This window comes from Boleophthalmus pectinirostris, unplaced genomic scaffold (assembly GCF_026225935.1).
Source record: "Boleophthalmus pectinirostris isolate CB_2022bp ecotype Guang Dong unplaced genomic scaffold, ASM2622593v1 HiC_scaffold_6, whole genome shotgun sequence".
Lineage (NCBI taxonomy): Eukaryota > Metazoa > Chordata > Actinopteri > Gobiiformes > Gobiidae > Boleophthalmus > Boleophthalmus pectinirostris.
In genome coordinates, this window is record NW_026571447.1 from 22,390,054 (window position 1) to 22,411,522 (window position 21,469).

Here is a 21,469-nt window from a genome sequence, read left to right on the forward strand (position 1 = left end):
GTACCGCTCAGTTAACAGCTCATGTGGGAATCCAACCAACAACCAACATCCCACCCATTCCAGTCAGGTCACTCAGTCAAATAAAATGGTTTGTGAATATTTACCAAACACACCCACCCCATTCGTAGGCAGCCAATGTTACGCACAGCTGGTAACACGATCCTAAATGCATAACCACACAGTGAGGCATTCATCTTTTAGCCTCAATGAAAATTCACCATGCTACGTTGAGTTTTATACTTTAAGCTAGTGAAATCCCCACAGACTAACATATAATGACTTTTAGGGGGATATGTGAACATTAACATTTTGAAATTTATTTATGTGAAAGATGGTAATCCAAACCACTCTTTTCGTGCATTTCCAACACAAACAGCATGGGTATTGGCTAGGGATTATCAATTCATCAAGTAGCTTGTGAGTCAGAAAGGCAGAGCTAATTTTTTGGCAGTGAACTGGAACTTAAGCCTGTGATGTTTTACCATAAGGACCCAAACGGACCAAGATCACAGCCAGCCTTTGCTCTTTATGAGAATTAGCCGCCTTCCTATTACTGTAAACTGGTATGTAACTGTAACCAGCATCGCCCTGGCCCCATACGAATATCATTACCAGCGACAATAGACGCCCTCTGGCTTCCAGGAAGAGACAGACTAAAGTTTTAAATCACTGTCTGATTGTAAACGCACATGGACAGCGGCACAGAAAGGCAGGTACCTCAATGTGTCAACACAAAGATCGTTTAAAGGGTGAATTTTTGTGTTCAAAGCTTGTCAAATACACGCATGTCTACTCTAGTATCACATGTAAGCAATCAAAGCACCTCGGATGGACAAACCACAGGCCAGATACAGGACATGGAAAATTCCTGTATGCTCAAACTGACCACTAGTACAGCTAATTTACAATGTTAAGATGCTCCATTTTTCAAAATAGCAAAAACTAAGGACATAGAGTACATGCAGTCTGTTCTTCAAGTTCTTCTTGTGAATAAATCAGTGGTGGTTTAGATAGGATGTAACAAAAGTGCAACTAGAGTATTACTGGAGTGTCACAGACATCTCTCTGAACCACAAGGGAAGAGTAACGGTTGACGCTTGTCCTGTAATCATGAAGGTTGATCAGGATCAGAATATGTAAAATAAATAAATAAAAAAGAGGAAAAAATTGTAAATACTAATTGTACACAGTTACTTGACACTTTGATGAACTACTATTATGTGTTACATGTCCTGTCAGGTCTACCTCATAAGTATCTTAAACACTGAGGGATTTGAACTAAACTTTGTACAATTTCTCTTGGACCAAGTATGATTATTCATTTTGCTTCCCTTGAGTAGCATTATAGTTCTATGTTTTCTACTTGAGAACAGATTTTTACTACTTTTTACACTGTACTTTATGCATATTGGTGTATGCGTGCATGGATTCTTTGTGTTTGAGTCAAAATACTCCCGTATTTTTTAATTATAGTATCAGTGGTGGAATGTAACAAAGTAAAAGTAGTGAAATACTGTACTTAAGTAAAATATGGATACTTTTAACTTTTACTTCACTACATTTGAGAGAAAGTATCTGTACTTTCTACTACACTACATTTTTAACGGGACTAAAAAGTAGTAAAAGCATTTTTTATTATTGTTTGACACCTGCTGAAAAGGCTGAGAGGTTTATATGTAATTTAATTGTAGTTTGAGCAAACAAAAAGATACAAATAAAAATGAAGCTAGGAAAAAATAAATCATCTCAAAATCTGTGTGAAATATTTTTACTTTTTCCCTTTTTAAGTACATTTTTAGGAGGGTACTTTAATACTTAAGCTTAAGTAGACTTTTTCATGTGATTCTTTTTTGCACTGGTACCTGTACTTTTACTTAAAAAGGAGTACTTCTTCCACCATAGAATAGTAATACAATATGGAATTTCATTGACTTACATATTTTCCAGTGGACGGTTCTCCAGGTGGGAGGGACCCAGGACTAAGCACTGGTGAACTGGCTGGACTGCACAGCTCTGGGAAGGGGTTTGGTATGGCTGGGAGAGATGAGGTCCGCAACTGCTGCTCCTCTTCTTGCAACCTCCTGCACACAGCCCACAAACAGTCTAAGAAAAAGTCAAAATATGAAAGATATACCCAGTGGGGCCTAGGTCGTAACCTCCACAGAGCAGGCAAGTGAAATCAAGGCTGGAGAAGTTTCAGCCGCTGACACATGAGATCTGCCTGTGGACTTGAACCTAACGATGCATTGCTGTACAGTATTCGGGTCTCATGTCTGTTTCTGTCTGATCTCTCGATAATGAAGCGTCTCCCGGCAAGCGGAAATCACAGACCCCTGCAGCTTGCCAGCTAATTTTCTGCAATATTTATCATCAGGCATCAATATTGAATCAAGACATCACTTTAAAGCAGTTTTAAATTAGGTGCATACAGTGCAGGAGAACTCGCGACCCAAAAGGCACAACCATCTGACAGCTGAGCATCAACTTTTCAACATCCTATCATATTTTTTGGGTGAAAGTCTAGCTCGCGGAGTGGCTAACCCGCTCCCCTCCTCTCTCAGTCTATCTCTGTTTCTGTGCAGCGAGTTCAAAAGGGAATAGCTCTTTTGATGTTGTCCCATATGAGCCAGAGAGCTGGGGTTATTGAGGGGTCAGAGCTGAATAATAAGAACTTCACAACGTGTGTTTCAGGGAGAAGTGAGAGCTCATAAGACAGAATATGCCATTACCTGCTCATCCTTCATCTGTGTCTGTCAAAAACTGCGTAGCAAGACGTGATAACAGAAGGAACAGGTAAGTCTAGCTCTACTAAATGTATACAATAATAAGCCGTTGGGGGGCAATGGCTTAGGGCTCTTTATATCGAAACAGACATTTGCACTGGGTTCAAAAGTAAAGAAAAAAAAAATCAGCTTTTTACTTTCTGCAGTTATGACAATATGAGTTCAATGTGAGGGTACGGGTAGAGAGGGAGGCTGTGCTCTATTAGTAGGGCGTGAGTACTAGCTGTTTCAGAGAATTAAAGGCTCATGGAAAAAGTTGGAAACTTGGATTTCATTCACAGTGCTAATGAAAGCGCATGAAATTATTACAGTACTTTAAATTAGATCTTTTAAGATTTTTGTAAATTGTCAATAAAATTAGATGTGGCATCAGTTTATATTATGCAAGCATACCAAGTTCTCCAAATCTGTAAAAATCTGAATCTACTTTTTAAACTATACCTATGATTTAGTAATAATATATTTTTTAAATTTCTTAATAGACAAAAGACACTAAAGGAACATTTTGGGCTACTTTATTTACTGTGGCTGGCATATTTAATCTCAACCATTTACTGTTTAATTTCTTAAATTTGGAAGTTTAGTTGAAACAGCAGCCTTTATAAAATCCTGTTGTCTCTATAAGGCTCTGAAATCACAGTGCCTAGACCATATTTTTGTGACTGTGACATGTCATGTGTCTCTTTTTTTATTTTACTTATTAATTTTATTTTGTTGATTGTAAGACACTGTGGCACAAAACACAAGTGCAAAATATATACTCCCCAAGAGGACAGTATATTGTACTGCACTGTACAATGTAAAGTACTGGTACCTGACCGCGAGGATGTGCATAGGTTGGGAGCGACGGAGCCCAGTCTGAGGAGAGTCTGCAGAGGAGGAAGAAGAGGAGGTGGGCTCAGGCGACATGTGTGACAGGTGCTGAGCATGGCGGTGATGGTTGTGATGATGATGGTGATGAAGGTGTTGGTGGTGATGATGTGAAGAAGGCGGCTGGCCGTTGTGGAGCAGTGGTGTAGCTTCCGTCTGCTGCCCGCTGCATGTAGAGTACAAGCTCTCCAACGAAGAGTTCATGTCATTCACAAGGGCCTCTAGATCCACATCATCATCTGGACGATACAAGTAAAAAAGAAACTGTTTAAACTTGCGTAGAAGGATGTGAACTGGCCATAAACCCTACAAAGAACAAAAGAACAAGACAACCAAAGACTTCAAGATTAATTCAAACTGAAAGTTGTGTATGTTTTAGGTTTTGGTTTCACATTGTGAAACTAAAAGGAGCTGAAACAGTAAATTCCCAAAGTTGTTATAGGGATTTTTTCAACGTCTTTTTCAATTTCAGTTTGCTGTGGCCAGCAGTTGAACCCTTGACTTTCACAAAAGTGAAAGTAAAGACTGGTCACACACACAGCATGGTGATCTCTTGGGTACAATGTGGTATATGGAGCCAATCTTCCATAGAACTATAGGGGGAAAAAACACCTGTCCAACACCTCTCAAAACATAATCCCATTTATAGCTGCCTGCTTAATAGCCACTTTAAAATAGTTTCTGGTTCTTGGGGATATATAGTACTGACAATTAAACTGTATAAACTTACTACTAATTGTCATTTTTTATTTAAAATAGCAAATAATAAAAATTATTAACAAAGTATTGTTATAATACACATTTTATAACACAATAATGTAATCTAATATTATCAAAAATTACTAAAAATAAAATATTTTTACTGTGAAAAGGTGGAGAACAGGAGCTGCAAAAGTGCACTGCATGAAAATGAAGTACACAGGACGTCCACTAGAGGGAGACAGATAGCAATCATCAAAGACTAACTGCAGTTACACAAGACACAAAGATTGAGAAATCTTCTCTAGACCAAGTATAGAAAATTTGTGAATGTGACCATATGTAGTGTTATTGAATCAGCGCAATGCACTTGTTTTTATTTGAAACTAAAATGTGTTTAAATATGCTGCTGAATCACAAGGACCTTTAGCTCACACGTGGTTAATCTTTTGTGTATTAATAGCAACAGATAAGCTCCAGTGACTACTTAAAGATAACCTGGTGAAAGCTATATCCCACACCACAGGCTGCTGTCTCAGAGTTCATTGAGAAGCCACTGACAATAATTAAGATATCAACTTATTGTTCAATATATCATAGATGGAACAATTATTTTTGGGGTTAATATTTATCGTGGGTACTTTGTTTGTACTAAGGTACTAGAGTACTAGCTTTTTGATATTCTTCTGCACCATGATGAGATTTGAGCTGCAGAGGGCTGAATAAATAACTTCTATACTCACTAAGTATTGCAGCTCAAAAAACACTTGTACATGCACAGTATTGTTAATGATCATGTAGAAGTGTTTTTTGGGAAACCTGATTTAGGATTATCATGTCAGTGGTATAATGGCATTTAATATGATCGTTTATAATCTATATTTTAATCAGCGATATATCACACATTTTTGATCATGACAGGTCTACCACTGACCTAACAAGTGCAGAAGAAAAAGGTCATATGATTGAATACTGCAACACTGATTCTGAATGCAAAGAGGGAACATGGCTTATTTCAATTTAAATCAATTTAGGCCCGTTAAAGTCACAAATATCTGTGAGATTTGAGTTTTACTGATTTAAAGATTTAAAAGAGTTAAAATGAAAAGCTAGAACTAATCAATAAAAAGTCAACATAAAATAATAATTTAGTATTCTACGCATATTACATTTTTTTTTTTTTTGAATGTGTAAATGTTTTTGCAGTTGTTTTGGCCACACAATCTACATAAATATTGTGTGATTATGTCATGTACAATTAAAATTAAATTTTTAAATTAAAATTTAGCCCAAAGCTCTAACTGATGGTGGCTTTAAAAGTTGTATTTTGTTTTTCCATAAACTGAAATTGATAACAGTGTTTTAAAGAATGCAGGTGTGTTAAGCAACAGTGTCTGCTTCACCACAATTAATGAGTCGGAGTCAATGATAAACATTAGCTGAATCTCAGTGTTCCAAACAGCAATGTCATTTGTAATCACAAAAAGCTTATCCAATGAGGCAAAGCTGAGACTTGAGAAGCTTACATGAGTTTCAATAATCTTAAAAAAAGGGATGGTGTTTTAAAGTAGATTCATTCAGTAGTGTTGCCTTAGAGACCTTATGCATTAGTTTTATAGAAAATTGCATATGGCAAACGATGTCTGTAATGTCCTACATGGTTTTTGTTTCGTTTTCTGTTTTTTTTAAGCGTGTTTCTTATGTTTCAACTAGAAACAATAACCTCTAGAAACAACGGCTAAGCCACAAAGTCCTGTCGAGATATTAAATTATTTATGAATGCTATCCCACTGGTTAAAAGCAAAATGGAGGTGGCTTAACAACACAGACCAAAATAATAAACAGTCCTTTCAGGGCTTTCAACAGAAATGGTTCAGCATGAACATGTAGAGCCAAGTCTAAACTGTAAAGCATGGCTCCACACTGGGGAGTACAATACCTTTGGTGACACCTTACCTGGGCACAAACCCATAAGAGCAAAGCAACCTGATGGTACGAGGGAGGGGTAGCAGATTGAGAGCACCAGTGATGGGAGGAGAGAGCACATCATACAAGTGAGAGAGGCCTGTATCACACCAGGTCACTCACACAGAACAGGAGAGGTAGAGTTCACATCAGGTCAGCTCTGCTGGATTGTGTTTCATAACTCTGATAGTCTAGAAAGGTTAATTAAAACATGTGCAATTGTGCATATTGTAATATATTGGGGTATTTTATTTGAACTATGAGTTTCCTTGTACATGTGGGTTGTATAAATGGATACATGATACATTGAGCTAGCCACGCCTTCAGAGGCACACTGTAAGATCACTGCACTGCATTGGTACCATTGATGGGATTTGTTGCCTAGCAGCTGTATGCCCAGCTGAGACAGCCCTCCTCCACAGGAACGATCACATCCATGTCTCAGGACTGGCCCAAGAAGAGCACTCAAGATTTTATAGCCAAGTTGAGATTATGTATATGCAATATAAACTCCAGAACATAAAATCAAGGTGGAGCCAATTTTATATAGCACTTAGTAAACAGCTCAGTTAATTTGTGTATTGTGTGTAATTTATGTTTGAATGTGGGAATGTCTGAAATGTTGAAAAATGTGTTTAAACAGTTCAAAAAAATGTAAAACTCAATATTTAGTGTTGGGTAAAGCTCAACCAGGGACAGGAGTTAAAAATTAGCATTAGCTTACACTCTGTGTCACATCAGCTGGATGCGCTGCCTGTGATTTTGTATGACTGCATTGTCAAATAAATAAATAAATAAATAAACACATTTGTTTCAAAGTTATTTATCCAGCACATGAACATAGTACTTTTGATCATACACGTTGTACTCGTATGTGAACATGAAATGCACACGCGTTTTTGGTACAGTCTCATGTTGTGCTTGTCCTGATGTGACATTTGGGCCACACAGGCCTTTGTGTGTCCTGGCAGTTACAGTGTGCTGCCTATAGACAATGAGCACAGCTATATGGGACTGATGCAAATGAGCAACAGTGACCAGACAACAGTGGGACAGTATCAGTCTGTCACGGCCCCAGTGGGACGTACAGTACAAGACGTCAATCCATTACAATAGGCATGCCCATGACCTTAACATGTTACTCTAGATTCAAAGTAAAATCAAATATATTTCCAATTAAAGTTACAGTAGAGCATAAAATGAGCCAATGAGTGCATAGTGTTTAGCCCCCTTTACAAAAGTCAATGCCTAGACACCAAAGCCAAAAAAGTTCTCAAGCTGAAGTCACCTTCATCAGTCTGCTCCCTTCATCGCGGCTCATCATGGAAAATGACAATGTAATTTCTGCTCCATTTATTTCCCATGGCAGGACAAGCGCTCTAATTCAGACTCCCCACCCTCACCTTCCATGCTGGGCCAATATTGTGCTTAAATCTCATGCTCCGATTGCCATGGATGAGCACTGTATGGCACAATTAGATAGACAGCGTAATTATAATGGCACCCTGCGTCTATGCAGATCAGCCTTTGAACTGTTCAAATGTTTACAGCGGAAGAGACCCAAATATACATTAACTCTGTGGTAGCGCCCCTTCACCATTCATCATACGATACAGAGGAGAGACTACACTCTGAGCTTTAACCCAGGCCCCAAACTGGCACAGGTATTCATGGTAGGAATATTATTTGCAACAAAAATTGTAAAAGGAGTATACAACACCATTTGTACAAAAAATATAGATTTACATGCATTGAATAAATACTGATTATTTCATACTTTCTGTAATATTTTCAAATGACTTGCAATTAATACAATTTTGAAATACAGTACAAATAATGTGGATATTTTTATCAAAAGGTCTACAGCCAACGTGCAGTAAAAGTATATAAGCCATTTATTTAGTATTTAAAATATGTCATTTTTGCTTGCCTTAGTACAAACCCACTGAAACAGCAAGAAAAGACAGAATTACCTTGATTGTGGTTGGGAGAACTCCGACCACTGAGGTCAGCCTGTCGGTGATTTGAAGAGTGGTCTATATTGTCCTGCTAAAAAGACAAAAAAGAAAATATTATTTTTACATACTGAAAATTTTTACATAGCGAGAATTGTAAATGAAATTCAGGCCATTATTTGCTACACAGTATAAAAATAAGTAATATGTGTAAGTGGCGTGTAAGTGCATTAGAGGGGCCAGTGGATGAGGAGTGCCAGGTTTCTATCAAATTACGGTCGACCAGCTGCCCCACGTGTAACCCGCGTGTCCTGGGATGACCTCTGAAACATGTTCTACCCATGATAGCACATCGGTATAAGAAATTCACCAAAAACACTCAACTGAACTTCTTCAGTTACTTCATTTTAGCACAAGTAAGTATTTTAGTAAGGGGTTAAGTATATGGACCAAAGTGTGCATATAAAAACAGGCTGGCGTCCCGTGCAGACAGGAGAGCAGAGAGAGAACAGAACGTACTAAGACAGGCCACTGTGTTCAAAAAAAGAAAAAAAAAAAACATTGCTACTGACTGTCTCAACTGGACCTCTGATGCAGCAAGAAAAGTTTGATTGCCTTATGGTGACCGTGGTGACATCAATTATCAGCTTTACCAGATTTAAACTAGACATTTGGCTACTACAATGCACAGTAATTATGTAAGATGTTAAAGTTTAGTATTTAACCTGTAAATCAATTGTAATTATATATGAATATTCAGAATTGTATGTGATGCAATTTTAGTTTTTTTTTAGTTTTTTTATTAACAAGCCAATCACAAATAAAAAAGAAAAATTACATTTGCATACTTATTCTATTGTCTATCCTGTTAGAACAATTTGAAAATTAGAAAAAAAAATTACAAACATACATTCATTTAGATAACCACATAAGATAGTCAAGATCATAAATAATCCAAATGTCGTATCAATATAAATATTTCTTGAGCATTAAAGAACTATCAGTTGAAAATAATAGCAAAATCCAAATGCTTTTGATAATGATAAGTAATATTCACCTACAATAAAGATTGTGCAAAAAAAGTAATGAAATAACTCACTCAGAGTTTAGGGAACTTCAGTTTCTTCATTGTTCAAAGACTGTATAATCCATGATTTGATGATACGTCCTCTTCCCTGCTCTCTGTTCGTCTACTGGTCACATTCAACCTTAGTGTACGGACTCTAGCAGTCCCCCTACCCCTCTTTTTCTATACCAACTAACCCAACCGCATCCAATCATTACATTGTTCGCCTCCTGTATTGTCTTCCAAGTTCCAGCTGTCTAGACCCCACTGCTAAAGAATTTAATGGGACTAACCTGGTTTAGAAATAAAAAGGAAAAGAAAGAAAAAGAAAACAAAACAAAAAAATCACATAAGGAAGCACGCCACCCCATTTGATCTTGTGACACAGTGGACCCCCAGTGCAATGTCCGGAGGAGAAAGCAGTAGACTGTGACTGATCCATAACCAGTCACCCAAACAGCACCGGGATAGTCATGGTTCAGCTCTACTAAATAGAAATGTGGGCACTCCTTCAGACCATATATTGGCCTTGAATGTGACTTTGTCCGGCTGCTGAGAAGTACTAGATCACTGCCTAAGAAGCCTGCAATTATGTAACTAGATTTTTAGAGGCTGAGAGATGTCGCATGGCATTAATGATATGGTCAATCCAATCTGTATTGCACATGTATCTCACATGTTTAAGCTCAAAATAATATATATTTTATTAACAAATTCCATGTGCTCATATGTTGGTGTCTATGTGTTTAACACCACTCTATGGGTAGAATACATTTATCCAACTTTACAAGAAACTATTATTACGGTTGGAGCATCTCAGTAAATTAGCAGTGTAAAAATAAATATTAAAAAGCACAAACGATAGGCAAGCTCAAGAGCAACAAGAGCTTGAATGCAAGTATGTAAAAAAAAAAGTCCTGATGAAGAACAACTGACATGGACTGGATGGAATTAAAGAGATTGAAGGTTAGAAGCTGCAGGACACGAAGGACTAGAGGTTCAGCTACAAGCAAGTGAGAAAAGAGAAGAATCAAGGTTGCACACTTACGTCACACTCAGGTTAAATACAGTTTTATAAACCTACAGAGGGACTTCTACCTATTAGTGTAAAAAGGCCCCTGAGTGTCAAGAAAAGAACCCTAATAAATACAATTTACTATTGTTATAATAATAATCGTCATCATCATTTTAGCAGATTCCAATATCACCATCTGTTTTACAATTAGTCAAGTTAAAGTGGCAATATTCCTTCACTCCTCACTTGGACATTCATGCAGGTGGGTGTGCCAAAGGACACAAAACATCATGAATTGCTAGTATCAAGGAGGTCTAGTGGGTGCACATCTCTGCCAACTGACCTCTATACATTTATAGTTATTTTTATGGTGGCTGGTCACGTGAACCTCCAGTGCTATGCTGACACATTGTTATGAAGAGGCTGAACTCGCCGTCCACTGGCTCCAAGGTCAAAGGTCACAAATAAAGCCTCTGAACAGACAGACTGCCTTTTGATCATGCTAATTTTGCTTGTGACTTAATGCAAATGTTTAGGGTCTCTTTGATCTACACAGGCAGGTCCTGTGATCCTTAAACCTTCTAAAGGGTATTTCTGGAGAGCTCATGATGTTTTAGTAAAATATGTTTTGAGACCAGATGGAATCAAATCCCAAGAAGTGGTAAACCAATGTACTTTCAAACCTTTGATAATGTACATGCTATATAGCAAAGCAAAAGGGCAGTTGATGAAAAAACAATGGAAAAACTAGTAACTAAGCACTGCATGCTATTTTTTTTTTATCCAGCAATGTACCAAGGGATAAAATCATACCTGGTTGTGTGGTTCTCATCCAGTAAAATACACTGACAATATAATACAAGCACTTTCTTTGCCAATAGCACAAGCATGATCCACATGGTATTTACCTGAACTAAAAGAAATAAAGGGCTTTCAAAAGAATTATGTCTTACCTGATAATTTGGATGATGCAGGAAGTAATCAGGACAACCAGCGAGAGCCATGTTTGCAAACCTCAGTTCTTCTGTTCAGTTCTCACACAGGCTTTTCATTCAAGATGACGAAAGAGCAACCTGCAGAGGCATAAACGAACAGAGATTGGAAATAATTTCTTAGAAAGATGAGAAGATGACAAAATGGTAGTTTAAATGGAAGAATGACAAGAGACGAGAGAGATGATGAGATGAGAGATGCTCACAGTGGACAAATATAGCAAATAGCTCTTCTTAACCCACATACTGACTGTAAACATCCCTTACAAACAGCAACCAGACGCTGTCTGAAATTCATAGCAACATAGTACATTGTGTCCAGCCCAAAATCAAAAGGCCAAGAACAATCAGGTTGCTAAGATGGATCAAAATTTTAAGGCTCAAATGTAGAAATAACAAACACGAGCAAGAAAAGTTTAAGAGTAGCACAAGTCAAAAGTGTAATACCGTCTTCACAAAGAACATTCCTGAAACTGATGTCCAATTCTTCTTCCAGTTCTTCACTATTGAGACCTGTTTCAAACACTTGAGTTCATATGATTTGCCTGCTCTAAAAAGGTTGGTTCCTTGTTAAAGTATCTTCTTTAATGCATATTTTAATATGCAATAATTTATTTTGTATTTCATTCATATAAAAATGCCTAATGATGATGCAAGTATTAAAGAACCAATAGATTGCAATTTATTAACTTACAAGGTGTGTCTTTTAGCTGTTTTCCCACAGGGGAGATAAACAAATTAACCTTGAGCTTGACCTCTTCACCAAACATGAGCAGAATAACCACAAATTCAACATCAGCCAGTCATCTATTTGAACTTCTTAAAGTGGGTATCCTATCAACCTGTAGCCGCTGCTGCCACACCGCTGCCACTACGAAAACACTTGCAGCCTCAGGCCTATAAATACACTGCAGGCACCTCTCCAGATCTTAAGTTAGATGGAGGATTTATTTTGAGCAAAGCAGCTCTGGCTCTCAACTATGAGGTGCTTTTATGCAGCAGTTCATGACCCAGTGATTGCATTTCAAAAATATGTACTGCCACTTTATTTACAGCTAATATTATCTCTTGTTTGTCTTAGTCGTGGTTAGGGCGCCACACTTAGAATTAGGTTGTCTCAATTTCTTCATCTTACATGATGCTATTACAGTATGTTTTAGGTACTGTATGTAAATGGAAGCAATGATGTGTGGGTGCATGCAGGTTATTTTTTGAGTTTGAGTTTTTCTTTAGAACCTGTTGATGGCTTCATTCGTTCATCATACTTTTATACTATTTTTCCTTTTAAAGGTTAAGTGACTTGGAGCTATCCTGGAATTATGAGTCTTGGTTTGAGTGCAACAAAATGAGATAGAGAGCTCCAGTAATGCATTTCCCAGACAAGTAATTATTGAAAACAAAAGGGCTATGCATGAGAACCCCAAGTTTTCTTCTAAATATTTGTGCTTTATCGTCCCACTGTCAGGGGTGGGCTGTGTCCAGACCAGACGCCACATAAGGTCACCTCTTCAAAGGCAGATTATTTGCAGACAAACAGTTTTCCACAAAAAACAAACACATTGACATCAATCACCAGTGTCCTAACTGCACCTCATTAGATGCTACAGACAGGATGGCTGAGCATTAGTACACTGTTTTATATCATAGACAGATACAGATAACTCTTTCAATCTTTCCCTTTCATTTTCATCTTTGCATTTTTCTTGTCAAAACCGATACAGCTGTGAGCAGATCAGAAAGAAATCAAATAACTCACAATCAGATATAACTCTTGACATTTCAATACAGAGATAGCTCGATACATCATTTGGACTTTTAAGCGTATCGGCTTTTGGCCTTAAACCTGCAGCACAGGCCAAAATTTTGTTTTGGTCAATTTGGTGCCTAAAAAGTACACTCAAAGCTTCATTTGAACATTTTAATACAAAGTGATAACTGCCCTAAATCTGACACACTGCTCTCTTCAAGGTTTATGGTAAGAACAAAAAAAAAAAAAAAAGACTATGGGTGAGTTTGTAACAAATTAAAATTTATTTGAGAAAAATAATCAATATCAGCCTCATGTAATTGGACAAAAAAATAAAAATAAATGAATTAATTAACTTAATAAAATCATCTTATCAGCCATCAGTTGCTCTGTACTCTAAACAATCTGTGAAAAGAAACATATCGGTGAATCTCTATTTTAATAATCTGATAATAGATGTGAGACAATGGTCAGATTTTTGATGTGGTGTAAATCTAGTCGGTGAGAGACCAGCCATTAGTAATGTCCACAGCTGTGTCCTATCCCAGTATCTGCACTTTCATGTGTGTCAAGTGTGTTCATGTGGCCCCTCAGACTGCAGCTGATCCGCTGGACATTGCTTAACACTGGGCCTTTCACACAGGCTCAGTCATCTTAGGAATGCACCAGCACATTTCTATAAGGCGCATGGGGCTCAGCAAAAGGTGCTATAGACTGCGCTGGAGACGTTCCTGTTATCACTCCAAGAATTGCTTAGGTAGAACGGTTTAGGCCAATTATGATAGTTTTTTTTTTTAAAGTACGTCTGGCCAGAAGATGTTATATATCAGCTAATTCTGAGCCCTGTTAGCCTGGTGAGCCAAACCTTCCTCCACTGTGCGCTACAACTATAATGCATGTTAACTTGCAGACAGTTTGTGAAAAACTGACATCTTGAAAAGAGAATCAGGAGCAGTTAATAAAAGCAAACATTTATTTTATTTATCATTTTTATCATGCCTGTCCTCAAACAACTCCACTGGCTCCCCGTACTAATACTGAATCCAATACAAGGTCCTCCTGATCACCTCTATCACCTCTCCGTCAGCACGGTCCCACCTGCCACCTCAGATCAGCGGACACCAACCTCCTCACTCCCCTTATCAAGATTTGAGAGGAGGTTTGCCATTGTATTACAGACTGAACTGTCAAAAAAAGGGCCAACAGTGTAAAACATATCTGACGTTCCCCTCCTAAATAGGATTTGATTGGATTATATTATTGGATTGGATTATAGACCCTTCATAAAAGAACCACACCCACTAAATTTATCCCACATGTCGATTCCCACTGTTAACCCATACTGCTACCATTGCTACTAATCGACGCCCCAAACCTCACCCCGAGTCTAGTCTTCTCTCCTCCGCTGTGAACCCCGCCTCATCCCACAGAAAACCAGAACATGAACAGCGTCTTAATTCAAGAAATGGCACCGCTCCAACTCTGTCTGGAGACGTGCAGAGAGGCTATTGAAGTGAATGCACTGACTGAAGCACCACCCCCAGAGAGGAGAGGTCAGTTATTGAACTATATGTTTAAATTGGTCAGACACCTTCAGCGACTACATTTATTCTGACGTTCAAAATGTTCCATGGTGCGCCGACCTATAGAAAATGACAATATGGTATCGTTACAGTACTGTGTGGCTGTGTTTCCCACTGACTGAAAGCTTTGAAGGCTTTGTTCCTTGACTATAACTAGTAACGATTTTTAACAACTCCATTAGTACTCATGCCCAAAAGATATATAAATCAGTGTGTATATACAAGGCTCCTACTGCTCTTCTACCACAGTGATACAAGACAACATTTATACTATACTTCATAAAACTGTACAACTACTTATCCATATGTTATAGATAACCTTATGCCAAGTGAAAAGCCAACATTTCACCTTTTGTCTCCTTATACCACATCTTGTATGCAGCCTTGATTTATTTCTGTGTATCACATTTACTTTTGCCGCATTGTTTATTATTGTTAGTAAGCTACTGTGTTCAACCATTTCCCTTTTGCGGTCAACAAAGCTTGAAGTCTAATGTCTGATGCCAATGGGTTGGAAAATTTTGGACCCATTTAAAATCACTGGCCTGACAAAGTTTTTGGTAATGCTCAAATCCTCACAGCTTTCACTGAATATTCATTCATACACTTATAATGACTGACAAAATCTACAGTAAGCTACAGTCTGTGTGTGCATAGTTAGTGCCCCAGGCAGTTGTCACCGGAGCAGGGCGACTCAAAGATCTGGGAGAAAGCTGAACAGAGCATCTCTGTGCTCACTTCTAATCAGCAAATTAGATGGTAGTCATTCCTCACTGGATCTGCTTGTTGCACATGTTGATTAGTCATTAATTGGCAGCTTTCATTATCTGAGAGCACCAGCGGAAAGTGGGGCTATATGAGAGGGCCTGATGTCATGCCGGGGGACACTGAATAGCCTTTTGGAAATGTGGACAGTGCCTAATTGGATGAGGATTTCATTGGACTGCTTGAGAGAACCAGGCTTATGCAATGGCAGAGATGAATGAACAAGCTGGAAGCACTGGTGTCTGGGCACAGGTTTGCTCAAATGATGGATAAAACCATACATGGGATGACTAGTCCATCTCTGGTGTGGCGTTTGCTGTGGGCCCAGGCAACCCAGAAGTCTTCTTCACTTAACATTAAACTGAATATGTGATCCTAGATGGTAGCTTTTTGTTCACTTTTAAATGTAATGTGTATTTTCCATTGGTTGGGCAAGGTGTGTTATTTGGCTTTCCTTAAAACTACTAAAAAGGGTTTATCAGAGATTGTATTCCTACAAAATAAGATTAAAAAATCTAAATCCTAATCTCCTTCAAGTAGGAGAATAATGCAGTAAGAGGGAGAAATAATCAAGGATGACCAAATGTCAGACGTGGTCCGTGTGCATGCAGGATCAGAATGAGCAAAGGCAGTGATGTAGCTCAAGTTAAATGCCAGCATTGTTCTGCTTTTAATCATACTGTACATCTACCAACAACACCAACTAACCATGGCTTATTTTGATTGAACAGCCCAGATTCCATTACATGTGCAGAGAGACCCATATCAACATAGAAAAGAATAACAAGAGAGGAATTCAACTAGGCGGACACTTGGCCTTACAGACACTTCTTGTATATACTGTAAGTTAGCCAGATCATTTTATCAAACAGTCGAGTGTGTCTAAAAACTTTGCTATCGGCCTTGCATCCACCCAAGCTGGTTTTTGGTTACCTAAGGAATAAAGACACCATTATTGCTTCTCGACAGACCTGGCATTGAGTCACATTTGACCAGATCTTCCACTGTACACTTGTGGTTAGATCAGATTCTGTCACATGTAAATGCTGAGCGAATCAACTTGAAGCTGAATGTATAACAAAATGCAACATTCAAGAAATGACTAACTCTCAATTTAAAAAAAAAAGTTGATTGTCTAACGGATTTGAAAGGAACCAGCCAAGAAAATGTACAATGAACCCAGTGTTGAACTAATACATCTGGAGAAGACTAATCAGAAATCATTCCTGCAATAGATTAAGCAACAGATCTTCAGATTAAGCTGAACAAAAATACATCACAGTTGTATTCTATTTTTTTTTAACCTGATACTTGGTAAAAGGGTAGGGCTGGTCTGTTTTTAGACTGGGACCATTGTAGACTAATATGACCTGAGCTAGAGGCTTGTGTTAATGGTGTCATGACATCAGAGAGGGGTATTAACCGTGCATAAGCCCAGACCAACCAGTGCTGAATGACTGCCTGCTGACGCAACACACACAGGAATGCTGCCCAAAGCATGACCATGGGCTCTTATAGCACCCATGCCAGCTAATAGCATATCTGTGGCAATTCAATCCTTTGAATGTTACCCCGGGCATACTATAGCGTCTAGAAAAGTAAAGTTAATCAAACCAAATCTTTTAAAAAGTAGTAACTTAAGACAGTTTGCCTTTTGAAAATGCTTACAGTTTAACTGGCAAATTACACGGAAATTAACATGTATAGGATAAAACTCTTTGGGACAGGTTTAGGCCAAAACTCTACCATCGATAAGCAAGCTCTGAAGCTAGTACAGTCTTGTTCTAAAGTAAACAAACTAGATATGAACCCAGTATTTGTCTACAGATAACATGAATTTCCAATTATGTTTAAGATCCATGCTATGCTGATTTGTTTTAAAATGACATGTGTGTCTCTTGATAGAAAATGCAGAAGCAATCTTAAACTCCTACGGGAATAAACATAAGTCAGAATGGTAAAGCTGGTGCAGCAAGGCCTATTGCAAGTATAATTATGTGCAATATGTGCCTCTTGGCAGTCTGTATACTTGCAAAGTTCATGCCCCATCATGCTTGTGCTTCTAAGCATAGACTTGAAATAGCAGGACTGGAGCTAAAGGGGTAAAAAGAAACCACAGCTAAAGCGGTTAGCATGTGCACACAGGGACGTGACCACAATATAATCGAATGGAGGAAAGAGGAAAATTATGGACGAATACATCATTATACATAGAAAATTCACCTACTTTACTGAATAATAACACATTGCTGGATCTTTATAACTGATGGTATATATAAGCCTATAGTACACTACTGTAGCATACTGTATTAAATACAGTGGCCTAACTGTAACAAAAATAAATAAATAAACAAACCTAAACTGGGGATGTGCCCTGTGTGGCCAACTTCTTATCTTGCACTGATAATAAAAACTAAAGCACATTTGATACGAATTACATCATGATACTATGCTTGAAGCTAGATCTGTGTAAAGAGAAGAATAAATGAACATTCAGACTACAGTATGTACTAGATCTTAGCTTGAGCACCACACCCCTACGGCTCTCCTAAACTCTTCAGTCACGCTCTGCTATAGACTTGGTCTGGACTCATAATGCACAAGCCAAAGCTGATAGTTCCAGGACTGAATCATAAATTTTAAGGCTGTTATGCAACTTTGTGCTTTCCAGAGAAAGCACATGCAGCTAATAAAGAAATTGACTTGGAAGCTTGCCCGAATGACAGGGCAAATCGAAGAGTCTATAAAAGAGCTGCAGTTTAGTTGAGACATTTGGAAATAAAGTTACAAGAGATAAAGGCCAGACAGTCATTAAAACGAGAATGCACCATTCTCAAGATACATGTTATGTGATCGATATACGAGACAGAAACTCACATGCATTTTCAACTGTAAGCCTACAAAAAAATAAGATTGATGACTCCTATTCACATTTACAATTGGCGGAAAAGGCAATGATTCAAGGAAATGCAAAATGAAAAAAAGTTTAACACCACAAAAAAATTGGGTAATCACAACAAAAACATCACAAGCCAAAAATAAAGAGTTGCATCAGGATAGAAGGGCATCTGGGACAAAACATTGGACTGGATAAAATACAAACAGTTGCAATCATATCATAGGAAATTCAGGGGATAGACACATTTGAATTTTATTTCAGAATAACCATTTCACAACAGTGTTTTGAAAAAAATAAAGAGTTAACAGAACATATGACTTTAATTGTTATATAGGCCTAAATAATAACTAGGCAATAGACTTTTTCCAACATGAAGAAATACAATAAAAGTTACCAACTCTTCTAATCAAGTATACCCCAAAAAACGCCTCTTTCCCTCACCCCTCCTCCCCACCCCCAAAGCAAACTGGTGCCAAAGGGATAAGGCGATAAGGTCTGCTGCTGGTGCTGAAACTCTCCCAGAATTGAGTTGAAGAGCTGCTGGGTGCTACTGTGGTGTGGTGTGGTGTGGTGGGGGCGAGGAGGGGTGAGTGGGTGAAAAAAGGGTGGGGGGTGCGTCCTGGTGGAGCTACGGGACAGAAAGTAGTTGCCCATGGACAACTGCACACATACAGTTACGTAATTGTAAACAAGGCGAGCACAAGCATCCAATAACTGTCAGTGATAAAAAAAAAAAAAAAGAGGGCTTCCATGTTTTAGGTTAGCGGCACAGAAGTGAGTGAGTGGCTTGGACACGAGGAGCGAGTGCAGACGGAAGGAAGCCAGTACAGTGCAGTCATCGTGGTTCAGGAGAGGAGCCGCTGTAAGCTACACGTTTGGAAAGTTCATTTAGCGCAGTTAAAAAGCGCATGGCCCGGTTATCTTCCAACGCAATGTCCCGCAAACAACTTTTCTGACACGCACGCTGACCGGTCTGCCTATCTGTGCGGACTTTCTATACAACCCCCAACACTGATTACGAGCGTCTTCATCCGGTACCACTCACCTTAAAGCCAGATCAGTCCAGAGTCCAGTGGCTTCAGAGGGGCCGAACAACCCGCGGAGAGAGCGCGCGGAGCGGCTTCAGGAACAAAGTGGACAGCGCTGGCTCACAATCTACTGGTCAACATCCCCGTACCGGACAGACACACAGAGGAAGAGGAGGAGGCACAAACAGTGGCTGCAAAGACCGCAGGCAGCTCATCTCATGCTGCCGTGGGGAGACACACCAGCGCACGCACGCACGCACGCACGTACAAACACGCACACACACGCAGCAGACACAACAACTCCTCCCTCTTTTAAAGTAGCCACGCCTACAAAAGAAGGGTAATCAATGCGGCGTTCAAGTCTTGGAAATAAGGGCGTGTTCTCAAGATAACAAATTGTATAAGGTGCACTGCCTGAGTATGTCAGTGTGGGGTGCAAATTGTAAGGCAATGGAGCCTACTGTGATCATAAAAATAATCTAGGCAGGTCTGCTACTAAATAAAAATTATGTAAAACATGAAAATTTGGATAACCATTTTTGGTGAATACATGATAATCCAACCAGAAATATAATGACCATAAGTCATAAACTTTAAATAGTGGGAGTGAGATTGCTGTCTTGGTTCTAGAGACAATAATGAGATACCTTATAAACTATTTTGCCACATAAAGTTTCAATGTAATTTATTTTTTAACAAGAACAGATTGTATATTTTTTATGATTATAGTCTCTCATGTTAACGTTCCCTTGTATGAAAGGGAAATAAAGACATTGTTTTCTAAAAGGCCATATGTGTAAGATATTTCAATATAATAGTATAATAACACTAACGGCTGTCTAGTTCACAACTGGCTCTGTTTTGTAGTGACAAGTAGCACACAGAAGCAAAAACATGGTGAAAATAGTATTGCACAACTGGGGTTAAATCTCATTGCACTAGAGTAACCTCCTTGTGATTATGTCTGTCTCAGGTGTCAAAATCTAATGCAAAATTCACTCATACCACACAGGTTTGTATAATACAAAGAGGCTTTAAATTTGTAAAGATAGTCACTGAATTCACCTTTATAAGGTAGTGTATTATGCCTTGGGCCACAGTGCCTCTATGTAACCCCTTGATTATGTTGTTTGCACTGCATGGGAAATTCAGATAAGTTTAAGGGTGGGAACACAGCATGGCAGTCTCAAGTTCAACAGTGGGGAGTCAGTCAGTGTATAAATATTGACAAAGATAATGCAAATACAAACATCACCCTAGCCTAAAATGTTTATATTCTGCCTCATCAGAAATTCAGCATCACACAGGCCTTTTGTTGCATTGATTGATCTTATACTTAACAGGCAAGGGCCATAGAACGCCCTATAGCTGTTTGATGTTTCACTTGTCCATCACTCATGAGGACGATGGCTAAACTAACAAAAGCAGCATCAGTCGTCTAATGTTACATTGTTTACCCGTCAAGCTAGTTCTTATGCAACATGTTCATCTAACCACCCATACTTACCAAACCTAGCTATTACCCACCGATACACAATGAGAAAATGAGATTTAAATCACAGGGTTTTCTACCCTAAATAGTGAAAGTGGAATGTGGTTAAGATCTACTAACATGGCTGGAATTCTAACTAAACACATTTTTATATGTATCATTTGGTGTTATATTGTGGCTACTGAGGGGTGCCTTTTGTTGTTTGGTTACAATGGTTTGGAAAAGTTGCAAGAGGACACAACCACATTGACAACAAAAACATGAGTCACGCTCACAGATATACACCCATTTCAATCATTGCTAGATTTTAACAAATTCTTCTATTCTGGTTGTTTTTGGTCATTTTGACTCCTAAAATATAAAAAACACAACTGTCCTGCTTAAAAAATATATGGAGTCATACATTTCCACTACTTGCAAGTCCATGTGTGATTTTGCAACTGATGTAGAGTATGTGTATGTTTCACTAATGTCACTGGGGGGAGGGTATCGTGGTCGGGATTGTGTTTCAAGAATCAGGAATGCAGGTTAGGTTCAAGTTCGGAGCGACACATTTCTGTGACCATAGTGATGACTCAGGCCCTGAAGCAGCTGCCCGGAATAGTATAAG

The 21,469-nt window shown here is 38.5% G+C and overlaps 1 protein-coding gene across 2 annotated transcripts in view; it reads right to left on the bottom strand.

Moving 5' to 3' along the window:
* grb10b (growth factor receptor-bound protein 10b) overlaps positions 1 to 19,601 on the bottom strand; it is a 40,196-nt gene extending 20,595 nt beyond the window's left edge. Inside the window, exons 1-5 of one of the 2 annotated variants that reach the window (XM_055163654.1) lie at positions 19,385 to 19,601; positions 11,307 to 11,426; positions 8,291 to 8,363; positions 3,598 to 3,892; positions 1,937 to 2,081 (exon numbers count right to left, since the gene is read on the bottom strand). In XM_055163654.1, the coding sequence (XP_055019629.1) occupies positions 1,937 to 2,081; positions 3,598 to 3,892; positions 8,291 to 8,363; positions 11,307 to 11,357 (564 nt within the window). In that variant the 5' untranslated portion in view covers positions 11,358 to 11,426; positions 19,385 to 19,601. Of the gene's footprint in view, positions 1 to 1,936; positions 2,082 to 3,597; positions 3,893 to 8,290; positions 8,367 to 11,306; positions 11,427 to 19,384 lie in introns of both variants that reach the window. The other variant, XM_020937228.2, reaches the window with a different exon arrangement.
* Between the last annotated feature and the right edge of the window lie 1,868 nt (positions 19,602 to 21,469).